This window comes from Grampus griseus (genome assembly GCF_964374135.1).
Source record: "Grampus griseus genome assembly, chromosome: 10".
Lineage (NCBI taxonomy): Eukaryota > Metazoa > Chordata > Mammalia > Artiodactyla > Delphinidae > Grampus > Grampus griseus.
This window is the reverse complement of record NC_139004.1, coordinates 65,872,458-65,899,089: the sequence shown is the minus strand read 5'-3', so window position 1 is coordinate 65,899,089 and position 26,632 is coordinate 65,872,458. Positions and strand designations below refer to the sequence as shown.

Below are 26,632 nucleotides of genomic sequence, written 5' to 3'. Positions count from 1 at the left end.
CTGAGGGTTCGTCCAATCCGGACCCAACCTTCAGTCCGCGCTTTCACGTGCCTTGTCGCCACTTCCGATCCGCTCCCGGAAGTTGCGCTCGGGAGGCAAATTTGAAGCAAGCTGAGACGCGGAAGCACGGCCAAGAAGCTGAACCCGTCGCGTTTTCCTTGGCTACCTTGGCCACTTGAGACCAGTCGTCATGCCTATCCGTGCTCTGTGTACCATTTGCTCTGACTTCTTCGATCACTCCCGCGACGTGGCCGCCATTCACTGCGGCCACATCTTCCACTTGCAGTGGTGAGTGACTGCTCTGTTGGAGCTGGGCGCTTGCCCCCGTACGGCTACAGGACTGTGGGGTGTCGGGCCTCCGGGCGACCCGGAGCCCAGACTGGTGATGAGGACGGCATTAGACGGAGCCCCACGAGAGGTCCTGACCTGGGCAGAGGCGGGTTATGGCAGGCTTCCCGGAGGAGGTGACAGCTGAGCTGAGGTCGGGGGTACAGGATTGGTTTAATGAAGACAGAGTAGGGGTTTCTTTGATCGACTTGCAAAGAGATGTGATTTCAAAATTAGCACCCCGGGCAGAAATGAACTTTCACCACATTAGCGAGCCCTTTTGTTTCTTCGAGACCTAGTAGACTGCTGGCTACCCGATTTCTTGTGGTTTGTTTGATGGTTTGGAATGATTCTGTCCACAGTCATCTCGTTGGTCAGACACTTCAGTGTATTCACTGACCTCAGCAAACCCAAGTTAACATCGAAGGGTAAGGAGGTGCTTTCTAATCAAGCCGTTCTGTTGAGTGTGCAGCTAGTGGGGAGATTCCTCTAGCAGCTGTGAACAGGCTGATTCCGAGCTCCTTTTTTAATTGTGGTGAAATATGTGTAACATAAAATTAACCATTTTTTCATTTTTTTACTATACACTATTTTATTATAGTAAAAAATATATAAGATAACATTTAACATTTTAACCTTTTAAAAACTTTTGCAAAAGTTTACGTAACAAAAAAGTTTAGTATGAAAATGTACACAACCTGATTTTTATATCATTGTAAAACAGGCCCTTTGGAAAGGGAACACGTGGAAACAATTGATTTCTTTGGTGAACACAGCCATTGTTTATACTTGTTCCAAAACTTTTAACATGCTACTATTTCTTCATATTACCACCATTTCAGTATTGCTCTGTTGCCCAGTAGTTGCCATCTCCACACATTCACCTGTCACAAGATTCATAAAGGGATCAAATTCCTGCAATATTCCTTGGACGTGTCTGCCACCATTTAATTTCAATGATAACTTCTTCATAAAATTTTAAAATTTATCAGAAGGGTGTTTACTCAGTGAGCTCAAAGATGCCTTGCATTTTAACCTTTTTTTTTTTTTTTTTTTCCGGTACGCGGGCCTCTCACTGCTGTGGCCTCTCCCCCCGCGGAGCACAGGCTCCGGACGCGCAGGCTCAGCGGCCATGGCTCACGGGCCCTGCCGCTTCGCGGCATGTGGGATCCTCCCAGACCGGGGCACGAACCCGCGTCCCCTGCATCGGCAGGTGGACTCTCAACCACTGCGCCACCAGGGAAGCCCTTTAACCATTTTTAAGTGTACAATTCAGTGGCATTAAGTACATTCACAACGTTGTGTAAGCATCACCACTATCTATTTCCAAAACATTTCCATCATTCCAAACAGAGCACTGTGTCCATTAAACAATAACTTTCCATTCTCCCCTTCCCACAGCCCATGGAAACCTCTATTTTACTTTCTGTCTCCTTGAATTTTTCTATTCTAGCTACCTCATATAAGTGGAATTGCACATTTGGTTCTTTCGAGTCTGGCTTATTTCACTAAGCGTAACGTTTTCAAGGTTCATCCATGTTGTAACATGTTTCAGAATTTCATTTTTATGACTAAGTAGTATTCATTGTATGAAAATACCTCATTTTGTTTATCCCTTTATCTGTTAATAGACATTGGGTTGTTTCCATGTTTCAGCTACTGTGAGTAATGTTACTATGAACATTGGTGTACAAGTATCTGTTCACATTCCTGCTTTCATTTCTTTTGGGTTATCCCCAGAGGTGGAATAGCTGGATCATACAGTAATTCTATATTTAATTTTTTGGGAAGCTGCCTTACTGTTTTCCACATCAGCTGCACCATTTTACATCCCCAGCAACAATGCACAAGGGTTGCAGTTCCTCCACATCCTTGCCAAAACTTATTTTCTGTTTTGTTTTTTTTCCATAATAGCCATCCTAATGGGTGTCTTCTCTTTTATTCTGTGTGTTTAAAGCTATCAGATTCCCTCTTAGCACTGCTTTTGCTGTATTACACAGTTTTGGTATGTTTTCATTTTCATTAATCTCATGGTATTTTCTAATTTCCCTTGTGATTTCTTCTTTGACCCATTGGTTGTCTAAGAGTGTGTTGTTTAATTTCCACACATTTGTTCATTTTTCTTCTGTTACTGATTTTTAGTTTCATTCTGTTTTGATCAGAAAAGATACTTCGTGTGATTTCAGCCTTTTAAAATTTAAGACTTGTTTTGTGGCCCAACATATGACCTTCCTAGAGAATGTTCCATGTGCACTTGAGAAAAATGTGTGTTCTGCTGTTGTTGGGGGGAGTATATGTCTGTTAGGTCTATTTGGTTTAAAGAGTTGTTCAAGTCCTCTATTTCCATATTAATTATCTGTATGATTGTTCTATCCATTATTGAAATTGTGGGGTACTGACATCTCCAACTTTTTAAATAATTTTTTTTAAACTTTATTTTTTTGGCTGCATTGGGTCTTCGTGGCTGCGTTCGGACTTTCTCTAGTTGTGGCGAGCGGAGGGCTACTCTTCTTTGCGGTGTGGTGCACGGGCTTCAGTAGTTGTGGCTTGTGGGCTCTAGAGTGCAGGCTCAGTAGTTGTGGCACACGGGCTTAGTTGCTCCACAGCATGTGGGATCTTCCCGGACCAGGGATTGAACCCTTGTCCCCTGCACTGGAAGGTGGATTCTTAACCATTGAGCCACCAGGGAAGTCCCAACACCTCCAACTTTTATTGGGGAACTTTTTGTTTCTCCCTTCAATTCTGTACAATTTTCTTCCATGTATATATTTCATATGTATTTTGTTAGGTGCATATATGTTTATAATTGTTATGTCTTGTTGGATTGAACCTTTTATCAATATGTAAAGTCGTTCTTTGTCTCTTGTAAACATTTTTGACTTAAAGTCTATTTTGTCTGACAATAATATAGTTACCTCAATTCTCTTTTTGTTACTATTTTTAATCTGCTTGAGAATCATAGGTTTCTTTAACTTGTGGAACAATTTCTTTAATCAGTTCTGGGAAATTATCAGCCATTATCTCTTCATGTATTGCCTCTATTCCATTATCTCTTTTCTTTCTATGTTAGTTTTTCATTTCTGCTATAACAAATTAACAACTAACTTAGTGGCTTAAGAAAACACAGATTTATTATTTTATAATTCTGGAGGTCAGAAGTCCAAAATGAGTCTTGCTTGGTTAAAATCAAGATGGAAGTGGAGCTGTGCCTTCTTTGGCTCATGGCCCATTTCTCCATCTTCAGAGTCAGCAGTGTTACATCTTCAGCTTTCTGTATGACTCCAATACTCCTGTTGCACTTACAGGGACCCTTGTGGTTACATGGGACACACCTGGATAATCTCTCCATCTCCTTAACTTAATCACATCTGCAAAATTACTCTTGTCATATAAGGTAACATACTCACAGGTTTCAGAAATTAGGACGTACACTTTTTGAGGGGAGGACACTATTCTACCTAACACTTTCTTTCTGGAATTCCTAGTTATATGTATGCTACACCTTATCACAGTATCTTTTATATCTCTTATCATTTCTCATATAATTTCCATCTTTCTAATTCTCGGTGTTTCCTCTGACCTATCTATCAATATACCAGTTCTTCAACTGTGTCTAAACTGCTATTAAACTCATCCATTGAATTCTTAATTTTGGCCATTTTTTCAGTTTTAGAATTTCTGTTTGGTCCTTATTAAATTCTGATATGTCACCTTTTATTTTCGAATTCTCTGCTGATATTTTCTTTCTTTAATTTTTTTTTTTTTTGCGGTACACGAGCTTCTCACTGTTGTGGCCTCTCCCGTTACGGAGCACAGGCTCCAGATGCGCAGGCTCAGCGGCCATGGCTCACGGGCCCAGCCGCTCCGCGGCATGTGTGATCTTCCCGGACCGGGGCACGAACTCATGTCCCCTGCATCGGTAGGTGGACTCTCAACCACTGCGCCACCAGGGAAGCCCTCTTTTTTTCTTTAATTTTAAAAAAGTTTTTATTTATTTATGGCTGCACTGGGTCTTCGTTGATGCGTGTGGGCTTTCTCTAGTTGTGGTGAGCGGGGGCTACTCTTTGTTGCGGTGCGCGGGCTTCTCATTGCAGTGGCTTCTCTTGTTGTGGAGCACTGGTTCTAGGCGCACGGGCCTCAGTAGTTGTGGCTCGCGGGCTCTAGAGCACAGGCTCAGTAGTTGTGGTGCACGAGCTTAGTTGTTACACGGCATGTGGGATCTTCCCGGACCAGGGATCGAACCCGTGTCCCCTGCATTGGCAGGTGGATTCTTATCCACTGCACCACCAGGGAAGCCCTCTGCTGATATTTTCAATCTTAATTTTTATTTATTCAGCATAATGTGTTTATTATGGTCTGTGAAAATCCGAATATCTTAAGTCTTTGTGGATATGTTCTGGTTTGCACTATGTAGTGCTTTTTTCCTTGTATAACTGTTTACTTAAAAAAAAATTATTGAAATACATTACAGGGACTTCCCTGGTGGTGCAGTGGTTAAGAATCCGCCTGCCAATGCAGGGGACATGGGTTCCATCCCTGGTCGGGGAAGATCCCACGTGCCGTGCTGGAGCCACTAAGCCTGTGCACCACAACTACTGAAACTGCACTCTGGAGCCCACAAGCCACAACTACTGAGCCCACGTGCCACAACTACTGAAGCCCACATGCGTCTAGAGCCCGTGCTCCGCAACAAGAGAAGCCACCACAATGAGAAGCCCGCACACTGCAATGAAGAGTAGCCCCTGCTCGCTGCAACTAGAGAAAGCCCATGCGCAGCAACAAAGACCCAATGCAGCCAAAAATAAATAAATAAATAAATTTTTAAAAAAGAAATGTTACATAAAAGTACAAATATAGGGCTTCCCTGGTGGCGCAGTGGTTGAGAGTCCGCCTGCCGATGCAGGGGACACGGGTTCGTGCCCCGGTCCGGGAAGATCCCACATGCCATGGAGCGGCTGGGCCTGTGAGCCATGGCCGCTGGGCCTGTGCGTCCGGAGCCTGTGCTCCGCAACGGGAGAGGCCACAGCGGTGAGAGGCCTGCGTACAGCAAAAAAAAAAAGAAAAAAAGAAAAAAAAAAAGTACAAATATAGGGGCTTCCCTGGTGGCACAGTGGTTAAGAATCCGCCTGCCAATTCAGGGGACACGGGTTCGAGCCCTGGTCCAGGAAGATCCCACATGCCGCGGAGCACCTAAGCCTGTGCGCCACAACTACTGAGCCTGCGCTCCAGAGCCCGTGAGCCACAACTCCTGAAGCCCGGGCGTCTAGAGCCCATGCTCTGCAACAAGAGGAGCCACCGCAATGAGAAGCCCACGCATAGCAACAAAGACACAACACAGCCAAAAATAAATCAATAAAATAAATAAATAAAACCTTTAAAAGTACAAATATAATAAGTGTGTAGCTTGCAGAATTTTCACAAACTGAACACGCCCTTGCAACCAGAATTCAGAACAAGAAACTAGACATCAGCACTCCAGAAACCTCCTCCTGAGACAGGCTGGGACCTGGGACACTGCCAGAGTGCTTGCACTTGCACCTAGACAAACCTCTCCTCAAGCAACAGAATACAGAGAAACTATAGGGGACTAAAAATAAGTACATGTGTGCAGCAGCTGGGGCAAATTACAAACAAAAAATACAAAAAGGCCACAACCCAGCTGTCGCTTCTGAAATGCCTGGAGCAAAAGCAGGGTACTGTGCATGACCCCTGCACATAGCACCAAAGGGGTGGGCAGACTACCTAAGCCACCCCTGTGGCTCAATCTGCCAACCCACCCCTACACTCACCCCATTTAAGGAGCCAGCTCCCCCCCCGCCCCACAGTGAGCAAGCAAGGGCACCTGTTGCTTGTTTTTGCTCCCTGAGGTGCAGCACAAGTCCCAATAAAGCCTTGCCTGAATTTCTCCTCTGGCATCTTATCAGTTTCTATTGATTAAAGAGTCCAACGACCCAGGTTGGTGCACTCTTTCAGTTACTCCCACCTGCCCGCCTTTCCGCCACACATAAGGATAGCCACTGTCTTGACTTCCAGCAACATAGATGAGTTTTGCCTACTTTTTTACTTTATGTAAATGGAGTTATACACAATATACCTTTTTTTGTATCTGGCTTCTCTTCCTCAATGTTATATTTATGTAATTCATCCATAATTTGTTCTTAGTTGTAGACTCATTCGTTCTCATTGCTGTGTAGTATTCCATTATGCATTGTTAGCTTTGTATTATATGTATTTGAAAAATTATTTATAGAAAAAAAATTGAGGCCTAGGATTATGGTATCATCTTCCTGAAAAGATTCTGTTTCTCCCTGGTTCCTGGGGGTGGGATTGTTTACCAGTAGGAGACTACGTTTTGTTTTTGTTTCTTTTTGACTACGCTGCATAGCTTGTGGGATCTTAGTTCCCCCACCAGGGATTGAACCTGGGCCCTTGGCAAAAGCACGGAGTCCTAACCCCTGGACTGCCAGGGAATTCCCTAGCAGGAGACTATTTTAATTAAAATTTAAAGCAGATGGTGCATAGCTGGGCTGTGTTTTGCTTTTACTGCTACTTGCTTTTACCTCTAGTTTATCCTTACTTTGAAAGTGTACCCCTTTGGAGCCCTAGCTTACATGGGGGTATTATTACAACCCCCATCTCTGAGGGAGTCTGGCTTTGACTGTTGCTCCCCCATGCCCTGCTCCAAGCCTAGAAAGTTGACAAAATTGCAGCTCAGGGGTAGGGAAATCTAAGCCAACAGGGCCCAAAAAAGGGCCAGTTGGTTGGAGTGCTTGTACCAGTCAGGCCTTGTGGGATATACCGTCATGGCCTGTGGTGCTGCCCTCCTGGGTAGGCAGGCATTGGGTCGAGGAGGAGCAGGACAGGCGCTGTTCTGGTCGGGGTGGCTACCTGGCCTGTATGTCTCGCTCCAAGCCATGGCTCACAAGTCTGTTTTTCTGTTTCTCATTCCAGCCTAATTCAGTGGTTCGAGACAGCACCAAGTCGGACCTGCCCGCAGTGCCGAATCCAGGTGAGGGTGGTAGGATGAAAACACCTCAGCTAAAGACAGCTCCTTGCCAGGGAGCAGGAATGAGGAAAGATCTCTGAAGCTAAGCAATGTCTTTGACCTATTTGGACCCTCGTGGTTTGAGGCTGGTCGAGCCTCACTTGTGCTTTTGAGCGGCTCGGGAGGCCTCTTTGTACCCAAAGATAGCAGGCGGATGGACTCATTGCCTGGGCCAATCTTCACCTGGGTAGATTTGGTCTCCTTCCCTGCCTTTCCCCTGCAATGCCCAGCACCTAGAGTTGGGGTTTCTTTTGAACAGTTACCACATGGGTGTGCAGTGACATGACTTCAGTAACCACCAAGCTAGTGGCACCAGCTTGGGCCACCTACAGGGTTACAGAGGTCCTCTCACTCCAAGGGATGTGCTGTGAAAGGTTAGGCCTGAGATGGGCTAGGCTGAATGTACACCCTTATCCTTGCCCATGACCCAGCTGTGCAGTCATACTGTATCTTGTTCTTTCATTCAGGTCGGTAAAAGAACCATTATCAATAAGCTCTTCTTTGACCTTGCCCAGGAGGAGGAGAGTGTCTTAGATGCAGAATTCTTAAAGGTACCCAGAATTTATCTCATTCTACTGAACCCCAAGCCCTCTGAGAGTTCACTTTCTGCTCCTACCCAGGGAGAGCACCTCGAGTATGGAGATGGAGTTCTGGAGGGAAGACTTGGTAGAGATTTCAAGGCAGAGGCTGAGAGAGCAGAGGACAAGTGATGATGCTACAGTCATTGGAGAAATACGCTGTTAGCGGGGAGGGGAGCCACTTGACTGTGAGCCCTCCCCTGGGGATTTCAGAGCAATTCTGACCATAGTTCAGAGTGCCTCTCCTGAAGTTCCCCCACCTCGCAAAGGGTCTACAACCATCTTTTCAGTCCTCAGCCAGGGAATATGTGTGAACCTACTGTTCACAAACCTGCCTGTGCTTCAAAACTGCCTGGGGAACTTGGTATATATCCAGGTGCCTGAGTCTTTCTCAGAGGAGGAATGGAGGGTAGAGCCCCTGGAATCAAGATATGCAGCCAGGATAGAAACCCACACTGCAGGGGAGGATGGGTGGGTTCCCTCCTACACTTATACTGCTTCCCCTCCAAGTGTAAAGTTTAGCTTTCTTTGTGTACAAAGGGATTGGATTGGCAGAAACCTCTCAAATAAGTGGGATTGGGGTTTGCAAGTGAACCTGGACTCTGAGGGTTAATTTGCTGGGCATCTGTCAGATCAGGATTCATTTGGCCCTGGTCCCAGGGTGCTGTGATGTCCTTGGAACCTCACTGCTTCAAGAACGTGGAACTTTTATGCCTAAAGCTAACATGTTCATCGTCATGGTAACTGCTCCCAGTTTTAAGCCGTGTCCTCCCTGTGATAAAGGCAACAAAGGCAGCTTCATTTCTTTCTGGCCTTCTGAGCCAGATCTAGGAGACAGGGAGGCAAAATCTTGAGTAGTTTGGAGCAAGGGCTTGGAAGGCACCCTGCTTGGGTGTGGAAGGAGCCAGGGGACTAGCGGTAGCTTTGGGCTGGCAGCCGTTCTCAGGTAGCCCGTGTGTGCCCTTCTCTGCCCACCGCTTCCACCCCAGATGTCCGGCCTATTTGACCAGCTCAGCCACCAACAGTTCCTGCCCCAGAGTCCTGGGTAGAGAGTTTGACAACAGGGACTTATCCACGCACTGGGGCTAGGCCTTAGTATTGGTCACATGTGATATTCTGAGCCTTTTTTTTTTTTCTAAACTTATTTTATTTTATTTATTTTTTATTTTTGGCTGCGTTGGGTCTTTGTTGCTGCGTGAGGGCTTTTCTGTAGTTGCATTGAGCGGGGGCTACTCTTCGTTGCGGTGCACGGGCTTCTCATTGCAGTGGCTTCTCTTGTTGCGGAGCACAGGCTCTAGGCGCATGGGCATCAGTAGTTGTGGCTTGCGGGCTCTAGAGCGCAGGCTCAGTAGTCGTGGCTTGCCGGTTCTAGAGCACAGGCTCAGTAGTTGTGGTGCAAAGGGCTTAGTTGCTCCACAGCATGTGGGATCATCCCGGACCAGGGCTCACACCTGTGTCCCCTGCATTGACAGGCAGATTCTTAGCCACTGTGCCACCAGGGAAGCCCGATATTCTGAGTCTTGCGTTGACCTGGGGAGGGTAATCTGGAGGAGGATTTTTCTGGATTGCATCTAGCTACCACCGTGAACCCTAGGCCAAGCCTTTCAGGTCTGCCGAACCTGGTTTTCCTGCTTATGGAGTAGGCATGTCTCTTGCCCACAGGGGTGTTGAGTACATGGGACTCCTGAATGGGAGCTGGGCTCAGTTCTGCTTCAGCCTCTCAGTGGTTCTGTAGCAGTGGCTTCGGAACATAGGCACGCACTTTGAGAGGCCCATTTGACCCTCACAACAGTCTGGTTAGAGCCTAGCGCAGGTGAGGTTTCATCCAGGGGTGCAAAGTTGTCCTGGTTCACCTACCTGTTGGATTCTGGGGCTGGAAGATTCATGGTGCACAGAGCCAGCTTAGAGCTTGGAGAGGGGCAGACCATGAAGCAGGCAGGACCCAGGGTGGAGGGAAGCAGTGGTGGCCCAAGGTGCTTGGACATCCCAATTCTGTGTCCCCAGTGAGTGCAGCTAATGCCAGAGAGGGTCAAGGCCAGCACAGGCCCAAGGAAGCGATGGAAGCCTCTGCCACGAGACTGACTGCACAGGCGCAGCTCCACTTCTTTTGCCGCTTTTATGCCTCTTTTCCTGTCCTAGGGTCTTGTACCTGAGATTATTTTCGTCCATTTTACCTACTTTTTAAAAAGGCACACAGAGATAAAGCAAGGTTTCTCTCTACATTGTTGACTTAGCTTGGCCTTGAGGTGTGCAGGGTTCATGCTTCCCTGGGCCCATAGGCCTCCTTGTCCCCTCCTGGGGCTCCCCACAAGCCTTATGGGAGGCTGAGTGGAGGCCAGCTCTGATGCCTTCTTGCTGCTTATTGTGGATATTGCCTTGCAGAATGAACTGGATAATACCAGAGCTCTGCTTTCCCAGAAAGGTGAGTTCCCAAGGGGCCCTGGGAAGCCCCTGACTTGGGTAGTGGAGGGAGAGGCCCTGGGAGGAAGGCCTCCAACCTTCTGGCAGAGCCAGGGACTCTCCCTGCTTCATATGTCCAAGAGTCCTATCAGCTCTTGTGATTGGCAGAAAAGGAAAGGAAAGGGAGGTGACTGAAGCTGTCCACCTAGATCAGGTGAGCCTCTTCTCTTTGTCTGAGGCTGCTTGCCTAGGACCCGGGCTGGGAGGGGGCTATCTGATAGGACAAAATATTTGTAGGTGAGGGTTCCACTGCCAAATTTGGCAGGAACTTGTTTGAGTTCTGGGATGATGAATTAACTAGACCCACAGGAGCACAGAGCAGTGAAATCTTTACTCAAGTAGTTCCAAGCATCAGAAAGAGGGTCTCATCCCCTGAAGGAAGAGACTCTGGCTGGGTGTCCCTGGTTTGGTGTCTGCCAGAGAGAGAAGCGGGCCACCCAACTTTCTGGCCTGAGACTTGTTCCTCACCTGGCTCTGGGGTGGTGTGCTGGAGCCCAAGGGCCCATGTTCTCATACTGCAGTGTGGACGGGCCTCTCCTCTCCCTCTATCCCCCACCCTTGCTCCAGAGAAGGAAAAACGAGACGGCCAGCTTATCATTGACACTCTGCGGGACACGCTGGAAGAACGCAACGCCACTGTTGAATCCCTGCAGAAGGCCTTAGACAAGGCTGAGATGCTGTGCTCCACCCTCAAGGTGGGTCCCCAGGCCTTGTGGACACAGATTGCTGGGGAGATATAGTTTTAGTCCTGGACTCTTCACTCTGGGCTTGTCTTTTGGTTCTGCCTTGGTCAATACCTTGGTTTGTGCAATTGTAAAATGGAGGCAAATCCCATCTTCCCCAGGCTTCCCATGCTGTACCCATCCAGCCCATGAGAAAAGGGTCGTATTGCCTGCACTTATGGATTTTGTACTAGGTAGTTTCGAGAGGTGAGGCCTGCCCAGTGCTTCATGGAGGGGCTGCTCAGCCAAGACCTCAGTGAGGCTGGGCCGTGCTTCCAAAAGTGGTTTGTACTCCACTGACAAAGCCAGCCTGAAGAACCTTCCATTAGCACTCTAGTTCTTTGCTGGGCTGCTCTCTGGAGCCAGATCAAACAGCATCCCAGGGAGGAGCAGGGGGCCTTTGAAGTCGGCTGTGCTGAGCTGACCGGGCAGATCAAAGCCTGCAGAGCAAGTGGCTCTAGACCCAAATGAATATTGTGTCAGCCTAGGTTGGTGAGCCTCTTGCTCTCCGAGGGGCATGAGGTGATTGACTTGAATCCACAATTAATATTCTGGCCTCGTAGGAAGGAGCAGTCCTTGCTGGATGCCATTTGAAAGGGAAAGGGAGCCATCCTTGTGAACAGATAGAGCCCCAGGGTGTTCATTGTTTCTGTCTCTGCTTCGTGGCTGGCCTGGATCACGTGGCCTGGCCAGTGGGAAGGAAGGAGTGAACCAGCACCTGGCTGTAGAGCAGGAGTCTACTGGCAGTCCCAGGTCAGAGATGAAGTGGCCAGGTACTGAGGGCAGCCTGGCCAGCTGCCTCTGGCTCAGCTCTCCTACCCCAGCAACTGTCCATAGGTCTAGCTGGTGGATAGCGCAGCCTGGATTTGTGCTCCAGGCTTCTTCAGCTTCCTACACAGCAGGCCACAGGACCCTGGCAGCCCCCAGCAGGCCTATAGATCCTGGGAGTGGGCTGTGCCTATGGTAAGACCTATCTCAGGAGGAAGCAAACAGGGAGGTGAGGAAGCAGCTGGCCTAGGGCCTCTTAGCAGAAAAAGCATAAGCCAGAGTGGGGCCCAGGAGCCTTACCTCCTGGGGGTTGGAGCATATGCTTATCAGCATTTTCAAAAGCATATAGTTCTAGGGTAGTGTTCTCCCAGTGACTTTAGCCTTGGCCCCAGGAGCTTCCAAGCAACAGATATGTAGGGGTACGTTTGCTCTTCAGAAGCAGATGAAGTACTTGGAACAGCAGCAGGATGAGACCAAACAAGCACGGGAGGAGGCCCGCCGGCTCCGGAACAAGATGAAGACCATGGAGCGGTGAGCTTGGATCTGGGGCCTGCCCTGTGCCCTTGCATCTAGGGCCCTCTGGGGCACAGCTCTCAGGACTTCAGCAGGGGCTGGCTCACCTCTGTAGCTCAACTCTCCATAGGCCATGGGGGGCTCAGGCTAGCTGAGTATGGGCACAGGTCTTACTCAACCTCTGTGGGCTCCTCTACTTTCCATGGGGGCTCTTGCCACACTCCTCCCTGTCCCTGTTGCCTGTGGCCAAATGACCTGGCAGGGGTTTTGTTCCAAGAACCTCTCTCTGGGGATCCCTGACCTGAGGCTCTCTGTCAACACCCCTTCTTCCTCAGCAGCATCACTGCAGCTGTGCTTAGCTCTGCTGTGGGGCCTTTCTTTGGACAGACCTGCCTGCTGAAGCATCCTAGCAGCTCAGGCTGTCACCATAGCAACGGCAGCAAAGGGAAGCAGAGCTGCACTGGGTACCTACCCATCAGCCTCCAGATTTTAAATGCCGTGGGCTGGGTGTTTTTCAGAATTGAGCTCCTACTCCAGAGTCAGCGGCCCGAGGTGGAGGAGATGATCCGCGACATGGGTGTGGGACAGTCAGCGGTGGAGCAGTTGGCTGTGTACTGCGTGTCCCTCAAGAAGTGTGTACTCTGGCCCCTCTATCCAAGCCCAGGAGCTAAGCCATGGCACCCCAGCCATGCCTCTCCGTCTGTTGCCCATCTCTTGTAAAGCACAGCAGGTGGAGTTAAGGGGCAGGCTCTGGAGCCATGCTGCCTCAGTTTGAACCCTCACCCCTTTCACCATGTGGCCAGGAGCCAATTTCTTAACCTCTCTGATCCTCAGCTTCCTGAATGGAGATAATAATAACTTGCCTCACAGGATTTTGAGAGAATTGAGTGTGAACTATAAGTGTTATTTCTAAAGACGTTGGCACAGCTTTCTGAGCCATGAGCCCCATCATGATATCTGGAGCCTGTTTCCTATTAGCACTGTTACTGACCCTGCCTGGCTTGCATCAGAAACTCAGCTCAGATGTTTACTACAATGGGTGTGAGGTGGGAGAAAAGGGACCACTTGGCTGACAGGCATGGAGGATCCCAGATGCCTCGTGTAGGGGTCAGGTGGTGTAGGGGGCCTCGTAGTGGGGCCGGGGCTTCCTGCACACCCTCTCAAATCGCCAGTGCCTGCAGGCAGGCAGGGAACAGAGACTCACCAGCTCTCCTTGCATTGGGTGCCAGACCCTCCACAGCACCACCTGGTCCCCTCTGGGCTCAGGTGTCAGAGTAGGAATGAGAAGGCCTGAGGGCTTGGGCTGGGCTTTGTGTTTGGTTGGTGCTGTGGCTCAGTCTGACCAGCAGGTGTCTGGTGCTGACATGTCTTTCCATGGCCCCTTTGTAGAGAGTACGAGAATCTAAAAGAGGCGCGGAAGGCCTCAGGGGAGCTAGCCGACAAACTGAAGAAGGATTTGTTTTCTTCCAGAAGCAAGGTAATTCAGTGGGGAGCTGACAGTGAGGGGAGAGGTGGCTGTCCTTTTGTCATGCTCATGTGTGTCTCCTAAGCAAGGCCATGGGGCTGTTGGATGACTCACAGAGGCTGGTTTCTGATCCTTACTGGGCATTGACTCTGGCTACATGGCTTGTCCAGTTAGGGTGGTAGATCAGGCAGGTATCCCCCTAGCCTCTGCACACTTCTGTTCCTCTCTGCTCTTCTGGGTACCTCTCAGCTGGCTGGAGCACACAGGTCCCAAATGTGACAGCTGCAGGTGCCTGTTTTTTGTTCCAGGCCCAGAGTATGAGGCCTCTTGTTTGGGGGTATTTTTTGTTTTGTTTTTATTTTGTTTGTTTGTGTTTTTTGGCCACGCCGCTCGGCTTGTGGGATCTCAGTTCCCCAGCCAGAGACTGAACCTGGGCCATGGCAGTGAAAGCCTGGAATCCTAACCACTAGGCCACCAGGGAACACCCAGTAGAAGGCATCTTGGAACCTGATGCAGTCAGCACAGCAGTTTTTATTTCTGGGCATGGTGCATCCATGGGCAAGGGTGTAGGAAGTAGCCCTTGCTCCTGGGCAGCTCCAGATGGACATTGCCGGACTAAGGTCCAGCCCCATGGAGCTAGGGTCTCCCTCCCGTGTTCCCAGCTCTTCTGGACCCCGGGCTACCACGAGCTGGTGTAGCAGCAGGTGCGGGCAGGGCACATGGGCACCCCTGGGTTCATCCTTTTCTCCTTACACTTTCTTGTAGTTGCAGACAGTCTACTCTGAACTGGACCAGGCCAAGTTGGAGCTGAGGTCGGCCCAGAAGGACTTACAGAGTGCTGACAAGGAAATCGCAGTGAGGGACATCTCTGGCCAGGCGGGAACGAGGGGTGGCTTATGTGCCCTCCAAGAACAGGGCTGGCCAGTTCTGCCCGCGAAACCTTGCACCAGTCAGTGGTGGTGGCTCTGGGATCCCTGCATCCTCCTGGGTCAGGGTGGGTCAGGACATGTGCCTTGGCCCTTGGTCTGGAGCCGGGGCCTCCTCAGCAGAGGACAGAGAGCACCTGGGTCTTCCTCACAGTCTGTCCTGTGCCTACATCCTTGAGACCACCAGAGTAGGGGCTCCACCAGAGACGGGTTCTGAGGTCGGGTGGTCCTGGCTTCCTGAGCCTGATATTTGGGTTTCGGGCCTTGTTCTGTTCCCAGTGGGCTTGCCTTTCGTGTGTGGTGCTCAGTCCTTGGTAGTCCCTCTGGACTTGGTGCCTCAGCGGCTCTTTCACTCTCTTCTCTTTCCTTCCCCAAGAGCCTGAGAAAAAAGCTAACGATGCTGCAGGAAACCCTGAACCTGCCACCAGTGGACAGTGAGGCTGTCAACCGCCTGGTTTTAGAGAGGTTTGTTGACCCTCTGGGGTGGTGCAAGGGCTATAGGCTGGAAGAGCTCCCTGGTAAGGGTGTCCTCACTCTTCCTGGCTTTGTGGGAGTGGGTGGCCCATGTGGGCCTGAAGGCTGTGGACCCCCTGCCCTGGGAGATAGCCAAGATTTAGCTGGAAAGCAGCTTTGAGGTAGATTCTGGGTTCTGACAAGGAGAGGCCAGGGGAGGCCAGAAAGTACCTAGGGCTGGTCAGAGAAAGGGCAGGAGCACCAGCTCAGGGCATCCTGTTTATGGAATGGCTCACCTAATGTATCCGTCTGCCCCAGGTTCTGAAACAACCATGGAAATACTGTAACTCTCTTCTGGTTCCAGGAATATGCACATTAAAGCTGCCAGCAGAGGGAGCCAGAGGCAGAGGGATGGGTGTCCTCCTCCCCAGTGTTTCACAGAAGCCAATGGGCTGAGAGGGTCCTCAGGGCAATCTCCTGCCTAGCAGCCCTCCTGATGGTCCAGACAGAAGACACAACCCAGCAGCCCAGCCACTTTTTTTTTTTTCCCCGAGCCACGCGGCATGCAGGATCTTAGTTCCCCAGTCAGGGATTGAACCCATGCCCCCTGCATTGGTAGTGCGGATCCTTAACCACTGGACCACCAGCATAGTCCCCAGCCACTTTTTTTTTTTTGGCTGTGTTGAGTCTTCGTTGCAGTGCATGGGCCTCTCATTGTGGTGGCTTCTATTGTTGCAGACCATGGTCTCTAGGCGCGTGGGCTTCAGTAGTTATGGCACGCAGGCTCAGTAGTTGTGGCTCACGGGCTCTAGAGCGCAGGCTCAGTAGTTGTGGCGCACAGGCTGAGTTGCTCCGCGGCATGTGGGATCTTCCCGGACCAGGGCTCGAACCCGTGTCCCCTGCATTGGCAGGCAGATTCTTAACCACTGCATCACCAGGGAAGCCCCCCAGCCACTTTTATTTCAGCCACTTTTGTTTTTATTTAACTATTTATTTATTTAGGCTGAGCAGGGTCTTAGTTGCAGCATGAGGGATCTTTAGTTGTGGCATGCAATCTTCTTAGTTGCAGCATGCGGGCTGTTAGTTGCAGTGTGTGGACTTCTTAGTTGCGGCATGCCTGTGGGATCTAGTTCCCCGACCAGGTATCGAACCCGGGCCCCCTGCATTGGGAGTGTGGCATCTTACCCACTAGACCATCAGGGAAGTCCCTTTGAGCCACGTTTCAACGTTGGAAACTCATTATGCTCCCTCTTCCCCACATCCACTCAATTGCTAGAGCCTGCCCATCTAACTTCTGTGGTGCCTTCCTGACCCTTTTCCTTGCTCCCACCTCCGTGTGAGACTTGTGACCCATCGCCCCACTCCTCCCCCCTGTCCTGTATAGCAGCCCCAGGGCATCATGCCACTCCCTTGCCAAACATCTCCCAGGACCCTTGGCACTGGCCTCAGGCCCTCATGGAGCTGGCCTTGTGGGCTGCGGTGGATATTCAGGCTTCAGCCAAATCACACTGCCCAATGCAGCAGAACACCCCTTGCCTTCCTGCTCCTATGCCCTCCTGTGTTTCTGCTCTTCTCCACACTGAAGTGTCAGCTGCCCTGCGGAGCCTTCCCTAGTCTCCTCAGCAGAAATAAGCTCACTGTCCTCTGCACAGGTAGCACTTCTTATTCAGATGTCATCAGCTGCTAGGGTCCACAGAGGTGCTCTAGAGGCTTTCTGGAGCCTGGTCTACCCCCTGTGTACACACCCGGCTGTGAGTAGACCGGGAGCTGCCTCCTGATCTGTGTCCCCACCATCAGCTTCCTCACACACACGCTCCTTCCCCCACACCATAGTACCCGGTCAGCATCTGAGGGGGGCAGTGAATGCATGCAAGCCAGTTTCCTCTCATTCTCCTACCTTTCATTCCTCAGTCTTTCTCTTTCCTTTCATACCTCAGGTCCTCCAGTGTTTCATTTTTTTTTTTTTAATTATTTAATTTATTTATTTTTGGCTGCGTTGGGTGTTCGTTGCTGTACACGGGCTTTCTCTAGTTGCGGTGAGCGGGGGCTACTCCTTGTTGTGGTGCGCTGGCTTCTCGTTGCGGTGGCCTCTCTTGTTGTGGAGCATGGGCTCCAGGCGCGCTGGCTTCAGTAGTTGTGGCACGTGGGCTCAGTAGTTGTGGTGCACGGGCTTAGTTGCTCTGCAGCATGTGGGATCTTTCTGGACCAGGGCTTGAACCTGTGTCCCCTGCATTGGCAGGCAGATTCTTGACCACTGCGCCACAAGGGAAGCCCCTTCCAGTGTCTCTTTACAGAGCCAGGGCTGCCTGCCTGCCCCAGTTTAGGTCTGAGGGCTGTGGGAGTGTGATGGGCACATGACTCTGTGAGGTCCAGCCTGTGGCTGATTTTGACAAACTGAGCTCTGTTTCTGGTCCCTCCTACCTACTCTACACTCAGAGTCTATCGGCCCAGCCACCTTGGAAGCCCCAGGTAACATGAGGGCTCTGTCCGGAGCTTGGCAGGTATAGTACCCACCCTCAGGGAGCTGTTAGTCTCAGTGACCATCTCATGTAGATAGACCTTTAGAACCCAACCTGAGTCAAGGCAGAAAGTAAAAATCCTTTTTTTTAGGATATCACTCAAGGCTGCTGTCTGCAAGCTCCCCATCGTGCTCCCTCCACTTTCTATTCCATGGGCCTTGGTGTTTCCATGCACTTGTCATCTGTGTCTGGCGTCCACAGTAAGGGGGAGCACAAGCACAGAGGCTTCCTCTAGGTGCCCAGGGACTTTCCATTCCTGCTTTTGCTTACTTTCTTTTTATTTATTTGTTTGGTTGGTTAGTTGATTGCACTGGGTCTTAGTTGCAGCAGGCAGGCCCCTTAGTTGCAGCTTGGATGCTCCTTAGTTGCAGCACATGGGCTCCTTAGTTGCGGCAGGTGAGCTCCATCGTTGTGGCATGCGAACTCTTAGTTGCGGCACGCATGTAGGATCTAGTTCCCAGACCAGGCATCGAACCTGGGCCCCCTGCATTGGGAGCTTGGAGTCTTATCCACTGCGCCACCAGGGAAGTCCCAATTTCCTTCCTTTTTAAGGCTGAATCAGCAATCGCATTTTAAATTTGCACACATTCTTTCTTGCTCGCTGAATACATCCTTGGCAAAATATGCTATACCTTGTTTTATGGTCTAGCATTTTCATTTCTGTCAGGGCCAGTGTTTGCACATCATGGCCTTTCTCTTGGACTTCCCTCTCATGCTTGGGGGTCCTTGGCTGCCTGTGGCCCTCTGAGGAGGAATAACAGAAAGGTGTCCTGGGAACCCAACCTTTATGGGCAGGGATTGGGAGAATGTGCAGTCATCTGGTATCATGTCTGAACCTAGGTGCAGAGGGATTTGCTGTCAGGTCCAGTACTGGCTGCCGTAAGATCCCGTGGATGGTTTGCAGGTGACTTTAGAAAAGGCCCTTCTCATTCTTGGCCCCAGGTAGCAGGCTCACTTCCTGGTGCTCACTCCCTGATGTAGGGAGGGGTGGCACCAAGCTCGCACCTTCCATCAGTACCCCCATTTTCAGGCTTGTTTAATGCATCTGTAAATCCAGGTCTTCCCCGCTCCTCCCTTGCATCCGTAGCCCTCTCCTGGTGGGTTCTGGCTATTGTGTAAGTCTCCTATCCCCTGGCCATGCTCTCTCCCAGATTTTTGTGGAACTCTATGGGTACTGATGATGGCTGCCCATTCCATTTGTTGCAGTAGGGTTATCCTTCACTCCTGTCATTTTAGGGAGGCCTCAGGAGGTAGCTATCACCCCCAACCACAGAGGAGGTGTTTGGAAGACCTCTCTCATGGACCCCAAGAGCCCCTGACCTCCAAGCTGAAGGGAGTTGGGGAGGCCTTTGCTTAGGGTAGGCCTGCCGGTTGCCATGAGTTCATGGAGGACACACTGACTAACTCCCGTGCCACACAGGTAATAGGTCTGCCCAGGGCCTTGGTTGAGTTTTGGAAAGAGGGGTGTCTTGCCCCAATTCCTGAGTCCTCTGGCATGAAGCCCTGTATGTTGGCCATGGGTGACTATCCCAAAGATGATGGTATCACCCAGGAGGACCTAAAGCCAAGCCCTCAACCAGTTGGGGGGTGTATATGGCCACTAAGCTCTAGACTCTTCCACCTTGTCTGTCAGACAGACAGAAGGTGGGAAGGAAAGAAGGACCATTGGCAGGAAGAAAAACAGGGTTCGAGCTTATAAAAGAAGAAGGATTTACCAGGAAGTGTCTGAGGGAACAAGAAATGTGTTCATATGAGCCAGATGGTGTGGGGGAGTGAGGGAGGCACTGAGAGAACCTCCTGAGTCTTGAATTTAGTGTTGGGGATGGCCAGGAGGTGTGAGTGAAAAAGACTGGCTTGGCTTGAGCCAAGGCTGGGCCCATGCCATGAACACCACTGGGCAAGGTCTGAGGCAATGGCAGCAGGAAGTCCTACCCTGAGCCACCTGGAGGGCAAAATGGCTGTCATAGCCAGACCCTGCCTGCCACCTGAGTGCACCTCTCTTAACCTGGACCTGGACTTGCTGAGATTGGTAAAAAGTGGCAGAGTAACAGATCTTACAGAAAATTGGCATGGGGCTTCCCTGGTGGCACAGTGGTTAAGAATCCTCCTGCCAATGCAGGGGACACGGGTTCAAGCCCTGGTCTAGGAAGATCCCACATGCCGCGGAGCAGCTAAGCCGTGCACCACAACTACTGAGCCTGCACTCTAGAGCCTGCGAGCCACAACTACTAAAGCTCACGTGCCACAACTATTGAGCCTATGCTCTAGAGCCCCTGGGCTACAACTACTGAAGCCCACGCGCCTAGAGCCTGTGTTCCACAAGAGAAGCCACCGCAGTGAGAAGCCCGAGCACCACAATGAAGAGTAGCCTCTGCTCACCACAACTAAAGAAAGCCCGTGAGCAACAACGAAGACCCAATGCAGCCAAAAATAAAAATAAATAAATAAAATAAAATTATTAAAAAAAAAAAAAAGATTGGCATGAGTGGTCCTGACTGCTGCTTTATGCTGTGGTTCCCAGAGTGGGAAGCAAAGCAATGCGTGAAGTTGGTCTGAGGTGGGTCTATGCAGCCTTTGCTTCCACCTACAGGCAAGGAAAGGGTAGAGCTTCCAGGGGTCTGGCCAGGGAAAGAAAGAGAGAGTCCAAGCTTCCCAGATTGCTTACCTACCCAAGTCAGTGCAGGTAGTTCCTTTCCTCTGATCTGCACACCCCATCTGGCTCCTGGCCAGAGACTAATACGGCACAGCTCATCCCTCTGTCCCTGAGTAGTGAGAGTAGGGCTGTGGGCAGCTCTGAAAGGCTCCTGAGGGAAAGAGTGGTCTTGGGGCTTCCCCTGCCACTCCCCGGAGTTCTCTGATCACAGGAGCTGGGGAGCCCCACCAGGTCTGGATGGGCTAGAAAAAATCCTGTTGGCTTAAATTTTCTAATAGAATTATACCCTTCCCCCATTAAAAAAAGTAAAAACACATGCATTGTTGAGAATTTGGAAAATATGGACTTATCCCAGAGGTAGTCACCATTGACCAGCGGAAAATCCCTTCAAGTCCTTTTTCTGTATGTGGTAGAGTGGGGGATGTGTGTGCACAAGTCATGTGATTATACTATACATAGAGTTTTCTTTGTTTTTTTTTCCCCCAATTTTATTGTGGTAAAATATACATAACATAAAATTTACCAACTTTTTTTTTTTTTTTGGCTGCATCCGGTTTAGTTGCGGCACGCGGGATCTTCTTTGTGGCATGTGGAATCTTTCACTGTGGCGCGCGGGCTTCTCTCTAGTTGTGGCGTGCGGGTTTTCTCTCTCTAGTTGAGGCACGCAGGCTCAGTAGTTGTGGCGCATGGGCTTAGTTGCCCCACGGCATGTGGGATCTTAATTCCCCGACCAGGGATCGAACCCGCGTCCCCTGCATTGGAAGGCGGATTCTTTACCCCTGGACCACTGGGGAAGTCCCTTACCAACATTTTTAAGTGTACAGTTCAGTGGTATTAAAGATGTTCATAAGGTTGTGCAACCATCACCAACATCTATCCCCCGAATTTTTGTCTTGTAAAAAATGCTATACTCATTAAACAGTAACTCCCCATTTCCTCCCCCTCCCCCTCAGCCCCTGGCAACCACCATTCTCCTTTCTGTCTCTATGGTCTTGACTACTCCAAATACCTCATGTAAGTAGAATCATACAGTCTTTTTGTGACTGGCTTCTTTCAGTTGGCATAATGTCCTCAGGGTTCATTCATGTTGTAGAATTTCTTTTTTGAAGCTGAATAATATTCCATTGTATGTATATACCACATTTTGCTCATGCATTCTTTTGTAGATGGACTCTTGGGTTGCTTCCACCTTTTGGCTATTGTGGATAATGCTACTGTGAACACGGATACACAAATATCTCTTTGAGATCCTGCTTCCAGTTCTTTTGCACATACACCCAAAAATGGAATGGCTATATCACTTGATAATTCTAGTTTTAATTGTTTGAGGAACTGTCTTTCTGTTTTCCACAGTGATTTAATCACTTTACATTCCCACCAACAGTGCACAGGGTTCCAATTTAAGAACATTCTCACCAATAGTTGTTATTTTCTGTTTTGTTTTTTTTTTATGGTAGCCATCCTAATGAGTGTGAGGGGTGTCTCATTGTAGTTTTGATTTGCATTTCCCTAATGATTAGTGGTATTGGGGGTCTTTTCATGTCTTCATTGGCCATTTGTTTAGGGGGGTGGTTTCTTTTGGCCATTTTGCGGCTTATGGGCATCTCAGTTCCCAGACCAGGGATTAAACCTGGGCCACAGCAGTGAAAGCCCAGAATCCTAAACATTAGGCCATCAGGGAACTCCCCTTTATTGGCCATTTATAAATCATCTTAGGAGGAATGTCTGTTCAAGTCCTTTGCCCATTTTCGATTGGGTTATTTGCTTTTTTGTTGTTGGGCTTTAGAAGTTCTCTATATATTCTGGATTTTAATCCGTTAACAGATATATGATTTGCAAATATTTTCTCCCATTCTGTGGATTGCCCTTTTACTCTATTGATAGTATCTTTTGATGCGCGAAATTTAAAATTTTTGTGAAGTCTAATTTTTCTGTTTTTTCTTTTGTTGACTATAGAGTTTTGTATTGCTTTTTAAATTTAACATATGAGCACTTTCCCATGTTATTAAGTTTACTCTCTAGAAACACTACTTTAATGTGTATATCATATTCAAGCTATGACAGTACCAGCCCCCTAGGGGAGTCATTTTGCCAGTTTCTAAGATTGTGCCATTTGTCATAATAAGTAGCACTGGAAGGGACATCCCTTTACTTCAGTCTGTGGTCACCTCTCTGACAGGATCCTTGCCTTGCATTCTGAGAAATGAGGCTACGTGAACAAAAGACCTTTTAGTTGTACATTTGGGTTTTGTGTGAGTTTTTGCTTGCTTCCTTTCATGTCTTCCAGACTTCCACTGTGTGAAGGACTAAGCCAAGTGGTTTTTTCTGTAGAGATTTGGGCTTCCTTGCAGGATGGCTCTAAACCAGGTGTGGGCTCCAGGCCCCTGGAGCTGAGCCATCTCTGATGCTTGAGGGGCTTTTGTCCTTCTGGGCTGCCGCTGTGGTCTTGATTAACCAGGCCATCTCTGCCTATAGCCCAGCTCCTGTGGAGATGCTGAACCTGAAGCTTCGCCGGCCAGCCTTCGGCGATGATATTGACCTCAATGCCACCTTTAATGTGGATACTCCCCCAGCCCAGCCCTCCAGCACCCAGCATGGCCATGCCAAGAGGCTCTTCCCAGAGAAGGCACAGTAAGTGGTAGCCCCTGGCCCTTCCACAGCCTGGAGGGAGGATGGCTAAGAGATCTCTGCAGGTCCTACCCTAATAACTCTGAGTGGCTGACAGGGCAGTGAGGGTCACCTGGGCTTGGCCATGGCCATGGCTTTGGTTCCAGCTACCTTTCTGCCCTCTCCTGAGTACTCAATCTGTACAAAGCCCTTCTGTTGCTTGTCTCATTAATCTTCACAATCACCCTTCAAGCAAAGTTGGGGATGTGAATTAGAGAGAACATGGGGGTCCCAGCAGGGGCAGGTCTGGGCTGATGCTGTTGGGAGGCAGGGTGCTCCCAGTACCTTGAATGGGCTCGCTGGAGTCTTAAGTCAGGGACTCTGAACTTCCTCTTCCATTGTGTGCCCCACAGGCTCATGCTTGAGGCAGGACCATATCAGACCATGGAACCAGAGCCCTACCACTTAAGGAGGTAGCCCACAGGGGCAGACATGAAAAGCTATGAGGAGCTGCAGTGGTATGGGTGGGACCTGCACTATTGGTACAGTGGGACTGGGAGTAGGGAGGCTGTCTCCTTGGCCAGGCAGGCCACTAGTTCATCATGGAGACAAGAGCTACTCCTGTACATCCATGTAGTTGTACGCTGCTCAGGTAAGGGAGTCAGGGGCTGAGCAAGTTTTTTCTCAGTCAAAGACTTTGGACATGAGAGAAAGAAATTGAGATGTTAGGCAGTGGAGGTAGAGGAGGCCCAGGGAGAGGACAAAAGGGAAAGCCAGCTGGATTTTCTACCCCTCCCCAGACTCAGGGGCAGAGGCACCAGTGCTGTATAGGGCCAGGCCTGGTAGCAGTGAGAAACAAACCTAGAGCATGTGGGCTACAGTCAGGGGGCCTATCAGTGCCTGCTCGGTACTCTGGCTTCCTCTTGTTGCCTCTTTAACTATACAGGTTGAAAGTGGGCACCTGGGGCCTGCAGGCTACCATAACTTTTAGAGACATTTCTACCACCTTCAGTGCCTGTGAGGGGGGTGAGGGAGCCCAGCCTCCCCAGAACCGGACTTGCAAGTGGAGCAAGAGGAGATTCTTCCCATGGTCATCATGCGGCATCACCACAGGCTATGGGGGCAGGAACAGAGGGGTTCAATATTTGCAGGCCCTGATCCTGCCCCTGTCCTTATGGCTTTGAGAATCCACAGGGTCAGCCTTAGGTCACCATTCTCCCACTCTTCTGGGAAGATATGAGAAGAGGGTATCCAGCTGCTAGGGTCCCCAGGAGTTGGATGGAAACACTGGGTCCAGCTCTGGAACTAGGAGTGGCAGACTAGGGCCTGGGGCCATGACCTGTTCTGCCCCAGACCCTACCTGCACAGATTTATCTAGGGACATGGCCTAACCCTGTGTTCTGAGAGTATTTTACGGGCTCTCTAACTTACTGAGGGTCCTCTGGAGGTGGTGACCCCTCTCTAGGCAGATGGGGCTAGGCCTGAGCTCATTTTCAGGGCATGAGTGGCCTGCCTTCTGTGGGTAGTGAATTTGTTGGGCTCTCCAGCCCCACATACAGCCCAGGATGTGGTGAGGTGACTGAGAGCCCATCATTCCAATGGTGAGTGGAATTGGTTTGTCCCTGAGTGGAAGCCACAAGATTGGAATATGGCCCAACCTCCCCTGCCTCCACCACTCTGGTGGCTGTGGCTATCCAGCTGTTCACAGACCTGCTCTTGGGGTAGGGATTACTGAGGTGCCTTGCCCAGCACGCAGCCATGCCAGCAGCCATGCCACGCGGTGGCTTCCCAAGGGGAATGTGCTGAGCCTGGTTCGCCTGCCCCCCCCCTTTTAAAAATATATTTATTTGTTTGCTTGTTTGTTTATGGCTGCGTTGCATCTTTGCTGCACGGAGGTCTTTCTCTAGTTGCGGCGAGCGGGGGCTACTCTTCCTTGCGGTGCGCGCGCTTCTCCTTGTGGTGGCTTCTCTTGTTGCAGAGCACGGGCTCTAGGCATGTGGGCCTCAGTAGTTGTGGCTCACGGGCTCTAGAGCACAGGCTCAGTAGTTGTGGCTCACAGGCTCTAGAGCACAGGCTCAGTAGTTGTGGCGCACAGGCTTAGTTCCTCCGCGGCATGTGGGATCTTTCCACACCAGGGCTCGAACCCGTGTCCCCTGTATTGGCAGGCGGATGCTTAACCACTCTGCCAACAGGGAAGTCCCTCACCTACCCCTTATGTCTTGCTCACCTGCCTCTTGTCTTCACGTTTTGCTCTTGCAGTTCTCCCGTTCAGGACGTTCTCAAGAAGATGCCCAAAGGCCCCAAGCAGGTAAGGCTTCCCAGAAGAAGCTCAGGCAATCACCCTCCAACTCTGGCCGGGACTGAGTATGAATCTGGTTTTCTGAGAGGTCAGGGTCTTGCCAGAGTCCTCTCACCCCTGGAGGACTGAAGCACTTTGGAGCCACCCTGGGAACCCTACTCACTGTCCTTCCTGCCTCCTGATGAAGCATCAGAGATCCTGATCCTATTCCAACACACCTCCTACCCTCCTTGTTTGCTGCCATCCGGCTTATCAAGCCTGGCTCTGGGGTCTCCTCTGCAGGAGTCCCAGCTCTTGCTGGGTGGCCAGCGCTGTCTGGGAGAGCCTGATGAGGAGCTGGCTGGTGCCTTCCCTGTCTTCATCCGGAATGCTGTCCTGGGCCAGAAACAGACCAAGAGGACCAGGGCAGAGCCCTGTCGCAGCACAGATGCAGTGAGTGTGGTTTCCTAAAAGTGGCAAGTGCCAGCCTCCTTGGGGGTGGGGCTGGGTGGCCAGCCCCCTAGCCCATTAGCCTGGCCCACTCACCTCTTCCTTCTGCTTTAGGTAAGGACTGGCTTCGATGGACTTGGAGGCCGGACAAAATTCATCCAGCCTGTATCCTTGTTCTGTAGCATTGGGCTGAGCTGAGCTGTGGCGCCCACATCATCCCTCACCTGTACCCCCAGACCCCAGCCCACCAGTGGCTGCAGCCCCAGGTGTGCAGAGCCAGACCTTACTCAGTATAGCAGGGCTGCCCACCACCAAGTCTGAGCCTTTCCTGCCCTGCATTCCATTCCAGTCCCCTCTTTAGGCCTCTTCCTTGACATTTCCTTCAGACTGACACGACTATGATCCGCTCACTGCCCGTTAAACCCAAGCCCAAGGCCAGGGCTAAGCAGAGACTGGGGGCCAGGACAGTGCTCCCTCCCTCCCAGGCCAAGCTGGACACCTTCCTGTGGTAGTGAGAACAGTGAGTCTGATCAGTGGCCAGATACATGCCTCTGACTTATAGGCCGAGGACTGCGGACTGGCTCGGCAGATGGTTTGCGGGGCATGGCCCCTCTTCTAGGACCAGCCCTGAGGACAAGGATAAACAAGAAGATGGGGGTGAAGGTGAGGCCCAGAAACTGTGCTTTTCCTGCACACAGACACTGCCCCACCCCCCATCATACTGGGTCTCCCTGTGAGAGCTGATGTGATCAGCTCACTGTTCCTGCCAGCAGGGTTTGCTCCGTATTCCAGGCTCCCATTTATAGCCATGATCGGATGTGGCTGGGCTGCTTCTGGTCCTCCAGACCAGGGTTTTTTGTTGACTGTA

The 26,632-nt window shown here is 50.4% G+C and overlaps 1 protein-coding gene across 1 annotated transcript; it reads left to right on the top strand.

The window, feature by feature from the left end:
• Positions 1-190: 190 nt before the first annotated feature.
• TRAIP (TRAF interacting protein) lies at positions 191-26,632 on the top strand (the record flags this gene model as incomplete). Its single annotated transcript, XM_082663596.1, has 15 exons — positions 191-288; positions 7,279-7,336; positions 7,840-7,923; positions 10,333-10,372; positions 10,978-11,105; positions 12,337-12,431; positions 12,932-13,045; positions 13,803-13,890; positions 14,644-14,733; positions 15,181-15,269; positions 22,905-23,060; positions 25,296-25,344; positions 25,618-25,767; positions 25,879-25,929; positions 26,151-26,632. The coding sequence occupies 15 exons, from the start codon at positions 191-193 to the stop codon at positions 26,274-26,276; spliced, it is 1,416 nt and encodes a 471-aa protein (XP_082519722.1). The 3' UTR covers positions 26,277-26,632.